Source organism: Ursus arctos, unplaced genomic scaffold, assembly GCF_023065955.2.
Source record: "Ursus arctos isolate Adak ecotype North America unplaced genomic scaffold, UrsArc2.0 scaffold_15, whole genome shotgun sequence".
Lineage (NCBI taxonomy): Eukaryota > Metazoa > Chordata > Mammalia > Carnivora > Ursidae > Ursus > Ursus arctos.
The window spans coordinates 634,981-643,393 of record NW_026622819.1 but is presented as its reverse complement, the minus strand read 5'-3'; the positions used below and the strand labels follow the sequence as shown (position 1 = coordinate 643,393).

At 61.2% G+C, this 8,413-nt stretch overlaps 1 protein-coding gene across 2 annotated transcripts in view; it reads left to right on the top strand.

The window, feature by feature from the left end:
* Nucleotides 1-52: 52 nt before the first annotated feature.
* The window catches only part of LOC113260779 (palmitoyltransferase ZDHHC11), a 47,993-nt gene continuing 39,632 nt past the window's right edge, over nt 53-8,413 (top strand). For both annotated transcript variants that reach the window (XM_026506632.4, XM_057312146.1), the window contains exon 1: nt 53-7,065. In XM_026506632.4, coding sequence (XP_026362417.1) covers nt 6,853-7,065 — 213 coding nt within the window. In that variant the 5' untranslated portion in view covers nt 53-6,852. The remainder of the gene's footprint in view (nt 7,066-8,413) is intronic.

Sequence of the window (8,413 nt, the reverse complement as noted above, 5' to 3'; positions counted from 1 at the left end):
GAGTGACTTTTTAGTGAAAAGCTTTGTCACGAGAGGTCAACAGCATCCGTTTGTGAGGCTCACCGTCTCCCCTCTCCTCTGCGTCTGGCCCAGGTCTCCCCCTGCAACGACATCCGAATTTACCCACCCGGCACAACCTCTGCTTGTTTCCTTTTTTGAAAACAGAATTGGGGGCTCTGTTGTGTCCTGGGGCGGAGGCAGTCCTGGGAGAGAGGGTGTGTGTGCTTGAAGCAGTGGGCAGCGCGACATGCCCCAGCCCACGAGCGCCACTGCGTGTCGGGTGAGCAGAGCCCCTCGTGGACAGTCAGTAAAAGGGAGCAAAACATTGCGTAAGCAAGGCGTCAGGGAGCAGCTGTGGCAGAGTGCCAGCAAAGGAGCGAGCCCCTGGGAGGACAAAGCCCACGGTCAGGCTGCAGGGCTGACCCTCTGCTGGTCTCAGTGCCATGCTGCTCTGCAGGCCTGCCCCCAGCGCCCCAGCTGCCAGGCGGTCAGGATTGGGGAGCTGTATTTCCCATCTTGGCATGGGGGTACACTCTGCCTGCCCCCCCGCCCAGGGCTCCGAAGGTGAGGTTCTGTGCAGGGTGTGGCCCTGGGGTCTGGTGCTGGAGTTGCCTTGCGAGCCTTGCCTCTCCCTGGCCCTCATCTGGAGTTCACAACCACGTCTCTGTGACATGGACGTGGTGCATGTTTGCGAGACCTGTTGAGACAGTATGAGGCCACTGAGCCCCAGACCCACCTGAAGGGATTGGTCTCCACCTCAATGGCCTCAACAGATGTGCCAACAGCCAGAGATTCTGCTGCCCCCGACCACAAGCCTGTGCTGTGGACAGGCAGATTGGGCTGGGCGGCTTGGAGACTCCCGCTCTCGAGCACAGCCTCTGGAGAGCCGAGGGCTGCTACTCAGGAGGCCACAGAAGGGAAGACCAGGAGAGCATCTGAGGACAAGAGGGCCTTCTGACCAGTCTTTTTATTTCAGTAAAATTCACATGACCGAAAATTAATCACTGACCGCTTTAAAGTATGCAGCTGGGGGGCATTTGGTGCATTCACGGTGTTGTGCAGCCAGCACTTGTGTTGGACTCTGGAATATTTCCATCAACCCGAAAAGAAACCCCGTCCCCACTGGCTCCCCTCAGTCCCTCCTGAAGCCTCTGGTAACGGCTCTGCTTTTGGCATCCGTGGATCTTCCTGTTCTCAGCACTGTGTTTTAGTGGAGTCCTACATTACGTGGCCGTCTCTGTTTGGCTTCCTTCCCTCAGCACAGTGTTTTCAAAGTTCTTGGCATGTAGAGTTTGTCAGTTTGGGCCCGGGGACCCCTGCCCTTGCCATGGACCGTGCCAGGGCTCAGGCTGCTCCTGGGTATGCCACCGCCATGAAGGGTGGACCTGGGGCTTGGGTCGCCTCACTGGGCCCTCTGCTTGAGGAAGCTGGCAGGATCCCGGTCAGAACCCATGGATGCTGTCAGTGGTCAGCATAACTGAGCAGGTGCCCAAGGTAGGGGAGCGTCCCTCAGAGCCACACTGGACAGGCATTGGCCGCAGACCGCACAGCAGGACCGTGGCCCTCAACCACACAGTTGACCAGCCAGGGAGAGGGTCTGTCTGGGCGGACAGTGCTGGATGATGGGGCTTCATCTTCCTGCTCTTTGTCTACTGAAAGCTACACTCAGAGCAAGACCAGCGATGGGGAGAGTTTGCACTCTTGTTAGTGTGTGTGCGTGTGCGGGCTCATATGTGCATTTGTGTTTGTGCATGTGGGTGTACACAGGAGCGAGTGTATGCACGTTTATGTCCTTGCACGTGTGTAATTTTGGTGCACACGTGTGCGTGCACATTCGTGTCAGTGCCTGTGCGTAGGTGTGTGTGTTAGTGTATGTACGTGTACATGTGAGTGCCTGTGCCCTACCTGTCCTGCACTCCGCCTCGCAACCCCGCGGCGTTGACCTTTCAGGGGTGGGGCCTGTCACGTGTGCCCGGCGGGAAGCCCACTCGTAATGAAGGTTGTGAACGGCCTCCCTGTCCGGCAGAGCGATCACCACACTGTGGAGTGCTCTGCACGCCATGGAAACAGTGTGGGCACATCTGTTGAGGGGACAAGAGTGGGTTGCAAAGTGGGGTCCGACTGCACGCTGGTGCCGCCTGGCTTGGTGGGCGTGCGGTTGTGCCTGGGGAAAGTCGTGGCGGCCCCAGCTGGGGGCTTGTGCTTCTGCATGCTCTGGTTTTATGTCAGTTTCTTAGTGTTTCTATGGTGAGCAGGCCCTGGTGTTTGTAGCTTCAGAAGTGATTTTCATGGAGCAGAGGTGTCTCTGAGGGAAGGTCATTTCTCAAAGGTGTGAGTGGCTCTGGCTCAACCAGGAGGCCCCCACTGTCTGCAGACTCGGGGTGCCCTGCGGTGGTGCCTGTCCCGCCGCACTCCTCAGCGGCCTCCTCCAGGGTCTGGTGAGCTGCGGGGCACCGGGTGCTGAGGCCACAGGTCCCCGCGCATGCGGCAGCCTGCACACAGGCGTATCTGGAGAGGCACGTCCCGTGCAGGAGGCAGAGACGTCGCTCATCTTCATTTACTGAAAAGTACCGCAGAGACTGCACTTCCCAGCAGCTCGGCGCTGCGTCGCGGCCAACAGGAACCGTGGCCTTGTTGCCGGCACTTGCACACCTCGTCAGGGACCAGGCCTTTCAAACGTGAATGTGCCGTGGAAGGATGGCACTCTCTCAAGGGGGCCCTGCCTTTGTGTTCAGTTTCCTGCCGTCCGTTTCCACCGTCTGCAGGCTTTGCTGTGCTGGTGGCTGATTCCTGGGGCTCCGAGACCTGGTCAGGCAGCCTTGTTGTCTGGCCTGGGTCTCTTTGGTGATGCGCTGGCCTGGCCTGGGAGCAGTGTGGACAGTGGTGGCTGGCAGACCCCGCTGCAGGAGTCTTCTGCTCCTGCCTCACGGGCACATGGTTCCGGGTGAAGGTTAGTACCCCATGGTCTGCCAGTGCCAGCCCAGTCCTGCCCATGGGCAGGTGTGGCATGCAGGGTCCATAGGAGGCAGCCACTCTCCCCACTGCCTGGCTACCTGGCCTCCAGCCCCCTTACTCCCGGGGGCCCCCCGTATCTCAGGGCCCATCTCCTCCTGCCCACCTGTGGGCAGACAAGGCTGCCAGGATCAGCATCCCTGTCATCCCCAAGGAGGCTTTGCTCCTTGAGATCTCCTGGGATGTTTTGGGCTGCAGGGACAGGTGAACAGGCTGGGTGGAGCAGGACTGACCCAGACCAGAAGTAGGCCTTGGCACAAGCCACGTGGCCCAGTTCCCTGCCCAGCAGAGAGGTCCCCAGGCTTCCAGTAGGGCTGTCACGGCTGCGTGTTATGTGATACAAGCTTCCCTCCAAACTGAGCCCTGACCCCTGCTCACTGGTTTCTCTTCATCTTGGGCCTGGCCCAGCTGCCTGGTGGGAGGCAGACCTCCCACCCGCTGGCCACCACCAGTGCCACACACAGTGCACACAGGAGGTGGCTCAGCCCACCTGGCTTGGGTGGCTTCCCCAGGGAGGTGTGTGATGCTGGGGTCAGGGGAGCCACTGCTCTCCCCCCACCAAGGAGGGGATCGAGATCTGAGAAGGCCATGTGGGGGTCTTTGGACCAAAATGGGCACCAGAAATTTCCTGCACTTGACATCTGAGACCCTGAGGGGAGGGGAGGGGAGAGGCAGGGAAAGGGGGTGCTGAGCCATCCTTGGGAGAGACCGCTTCCCGGCACACTGTCCACATGTCCGTCACCCCCGCCTCTTCCGCCCTGGCCCTTTTGTGGCTACTGAGGGGCAGACTCAGGACGCTGCTGTCCCACCCGACCTGGACAGAGCATGCAAGCCTGGGTCCCCGGAGCAGACTTGGCCAGCAGGTCAAGTGTCACGAGGAGCCTTGAGATCGATGCCCTGGCCGCTGAAGCAGGAGGTTGGGGGGCCAGGACCTTCCACTGGTTCACAGAGGGGCTGCCATGAGAGGTGGTGTAGTCAAAACTCAGGACCGTGTAGATGGACTCTGGCCTGTCTGGGGCCCCTGTGCCTTCTCTGCACCCCACCCCTCCCCCCAGCAGGCAGCAGGGGCTCTGGGGGGCCAGCCCTGGCTTTATGAGGCACTTCCTTGGGTTCCATCACTGCCATGACAACCAGAGGTCCTCACTTGGGTCTGGGCCAAGAGAGAGACCCATGCTTTTCTGTCCAGCCTGGACCAGTGATCGGGGTGGGGAGGGGGGCAGGCAGAACAGGTTCTGCCTCCCAGGGAGGTAGGTGCCTCCTGCTTCTGTTGTGACCAGGAAACTCGCAGGCGTTACCTCCGTGCATCCCAAGTGGGATAGAAAGCAGAACAATGATTCAGAAGCTGTGAGGACCTGCGTCGGGTGACGGGGGTCAGAAGGTCATGCGTGCACAGGTTGTGTTCTAGATACTCAGGTGGGGGTGCCCAGGACTCCCTGTTCTAGGGAGCACGGTGTGACGGGCAGGAGGCGGAGGGACAGTGTCTGCAGCCACACGGGGCCGGGATAGTGGCATCTGCATGAAGCTCCTGCCAGTCAGCCATGCTTGTGTTGGGGACATGAAGGTGACAGCAGCCTCATGGGAGCATCACGGCACATCTTGCACCGAAACATGGGCTGGAACCCTTAGGGATGACAAAAAACAAACGCCAGGGACCAGACTTGGGATGCAAGGGGACCCTGGGCCACCAGGGCTAGTTCCCCGAGCCCACTGCCGCATCTGCCCGGTAGGGGAGGACGGTGTTCCGTCCCGCAGACTCGGTCTGGAGGGTCAGCTACAGCACTTACGCAAAGGAGTAGATGCGGGCCCGGCTCAGATTTGGTGGGGGTGTCACGTCATCCAGAGAGAGTGACGCCAGGACAGGCGCGAAAGGCAAGAAGAGATGGCTGTTAGCGGGGTGGGGAGACGCGGTTCCAGCGTGAGGAAATAGCCCAAGAAAGGTCGAGAATGGCGAGGAGTCCAGAAACCCCGTGTGCCTGGGGTGCGTGTGTGGTGCACTTGGGTGTCACGTGTGTGTGGTGTGTGCGTGTCTGGGGAAGCTGGTGTCTCCACGGCCGTCTTGTGCACACACGGAGCCCACATTCACTGTGCCCGTTTCGCCCCAGAAGGAGACAGGAGGCGCCGCATTTGTTGGGAGCCGTGTTTGGTTGTGGGTTTTGAACTGATGTGCTCCCCCAGGAGCTAAGGGTCGAGCCAGAAGAGACGCGCTTTCCCATTCGCACAGACTGCAGACCAGGTGAGGGGAGCGCGTGGTTTGGTGAATGGAGGTGTGTGAGCCCAGCGCCTGCCGTGGGAGGGGCCCGGGACGAGGCTGCCCCGCTGCCGCCCGCCCGTGCTCCCTCCAGAACGCCTCATCCGCACGAGCCCGCGTGACTGCGGAGCCCGCAGGGACGGACCTCAGCCGCACCTGCCCCGGGTGCTCCCCGTAGCTGTGGGTAAGTGTGCGGCCCACGGGCCGCCCTCATGCCCATGCCTCCCGCCCCCTGTGGTAGCTAGCATGCGCTTGCCCACCGTGAAGTTTTGCTGGTGGTGCCTCGCGACCTCCCAGGGCCACTTGCATGTGTGATGCCAGAGCCTCCCCGAGCCCTCTGAGGAGCGGGGACGCGGTGTCCCTGCAGGCCTCACTCTTGGCCCCCACGCGCTCATGACACTTGGGCTGGGGCCATTTGGGTTCAAACTACTCTCAAAACCTGAAGAACAGCTCTTTTAAATTTTACAAATTCCGACGTCAGTTGCAACTTCGGGGTTTCCACACATGGTCGTGGTGACATTTCTGTCCTGGGAACTCCTGCAGGATGGGGGGCCGCGCTCCTGTCCTTGCCACTGCAGGCGGCCCTGGGGCTGACCCCCGCCCTCCCTCTCACTCCTTCCACAAGATAAGTGCTCTCTACCTCTGTTGTCCCTTCACTTAGGATTTCTTTCTCAATGTCACCGCTTTGCCTCCCCGTCCCCAGGTCTGCATGTGCCCTCGATCCTCCTTCCCCGTTATGGTGGTTTGATGTCTGGCAGCGTCCTGTCTGTTGGTTCACACTTCCATCCGAATGTTGCTTTTACTCAGGAATCATGTAACACAGGGTACCTCTCCCTGCTCCAGTCCCCAGTGCTCTGGCCTTGCTGTCCGTGGGGGATGCTCTCTGCTGGCCCCTGGGCATTTCACTGACCAGGGAAGCCCCGCCAGGACCCTCAGGGCTCCACCTGCCAAGGCTGTGAGGTGTCTGTCGCTCACCCGTCCCTCAGCCCTCCGCCCAGCCATGGCGCCCTCCCAGCCCTTGCCTTAACCTGGCTGACCCCAGGGGGCCTGGAGGCCCCAGAAGCCCCACGGGCTGCAGCAAGAGCAGCACAGCTCTTTGGGAATGTGGTATCTTGTTTTGTCCTTAAGGGAAAATTGTAGGAAGATTCTCTGAGGATTTCAGGCACATCACAGCTTCACATGGTCACACCAGCGAGGGTCTGCTTTTCCTGCAAACTTTCCCTGTTTCCCTGGGGATGAGGGCCTCGTCCTCATAGGGGTCTTCTTGCATGTGACGGGTTTCCTGATGAGTCAGTGTGCATTTGTAAACAGCCCGCACTCCTCCCTGGAGGTGGTCACGGCCATGCCCGCGCTGGGGTCCTGGCAGGTGCCTTTCCTGGGCCCTTGGCCCTGCGGGCCGCACACCCTCCAAGAGTGTTACTGCAGTTGCATCACTGCTGTGGCCTGGGCAGACTCAGGATTCCCCCAGGACCCTGGAGGGCCCTCCACCCGCCATTTGCCTCCGGAAGTGGGCAGCCCTGGGGTCCCCTTGCCACGCAGCCTGCAGGAGGAGTCCATGCACAGCCTGTCTGCCCCCGACTTCCACCTTGCAGATGGATCTGTGCAGCAGGAGCTGGAGATGGGTCGTCCCAGAAGCCGAGGGCAAGCAGGCCCCGCCCCCCCGCCTGTCCCGAGTGAATGGCTGGTCGAGGCCCCTGCACTCCTTCCAGGTGGTGGCCTGGGCCACGCTCTTCATCGTAGCCGTTGCCAACTTCGGCATCTTCATTCCCTTCCTGCCACGTAGTTGGAAGTACATCGCCTACGGTGTATCCTTTACAGTGGGAGCAGCGTCTGCTGTCCGAGGGAGGCTCCTGGAGGGCATCTCCCAGCTGGCTCGGGGCCACGCCTCACCTTCTGGTCCCCCTTGCCGCTCCGTCCTCTGCACCAAGTCAGCCACAGGCGCGGCACCTTGCCCTCTGACCCCGCTCCCCCTCTTGACCCCAAACGCCCACCATGGCCACAGCACCTGCTTGATATCCTACGTGTGTTCCCTGTGGGGCTCCCTGGCTCGGGGTCCGAGCTAAAAGCACAGGCTTGCCCGCCTTCGGTTCAGGGAGAGCGCTCCTGGTGGCGAGGGGCAGAGGGACCCTGGAGTGGGGTGGAGAGCCCTGAGGACAGGGAGGAGTCACAGGGCCAGGGCAGACATGCAGACACAAATGGGCCCAGTGCTGAGGCAGCCACGAAGCAGCCACACATGTGGTTGCACACGCAGATGCTTGGGAAGCAGGCTTTCTTCCTTGCATTCCAGCAGCCCATCTGGCTCAGAGATTGGAGGGTGTCTCCTAGGGACATACCTGGTGTTCAGTCTCAAGGTCTGCACGTCCACAGTGGGCTGGATCTAGCTGGCTGGGGGGCGGGGGAGCCACGCCAGGGGTCCAAGGGGGTGTTTGTAGAGGCAGACACTAATTACAACGGTGGCCCGTCTAGCCTCTAGTTCCTGTGCTTTCTTGTTTGGCCCCTCTTGCGACGTAAGAGCCTGTTGGTGGGTGGTGGCCTGACCTGGCAGAGAGAGCCTGCCGGCCGCTAGGACCCACAACACAGGCCACAGTGGAGGCTGCAAATCCCATGGCGGCCCTGAGAGGAGGCTCCAGACGTATTACTGGAGTAGCTCCAGGCCAGGCGGGCAGACGCTGGGGACGTGGGTATGGGTGCACGGGGCTGTCACGCAGCTCTGCGGCGGGGGGGCTGGCAGCTGTAGGTGCTGTGCCCCGCCCCCAGCCACATGGTGTCGCCAGCCTTGCTCCCTCCTCACGCCTGACTCTGGGGGGGGCGGATCTCAGTGCCACCAGTGCACCCGTGTTAAGGGGCCACCACTGGCGGGCCCCGCCAGTGAGCCTCGACATCCACCGTGGCCTGACGTGCAAGCCCGCTGCCTCCCCTGACCTGGCCAGCCTCTCCCTGCAGGGCCTTCAGAGTGCCTGGTCCACAGGAGCAGAACGGGGAACACGGGTCCCGTGTGCCCTGGGCACAGCCACCCCACCTCTGGGCCTGCGGTCTGAGGTGGGGCCCATGTACTTGTGTCTTTCACAGCCAGAAGATGGGCAGAAATTGTACGATCTCCCAGCCAGCCCATCTTGAAATTTCCCAAAACATGCTTTGTCAGGGTTTTTTAAC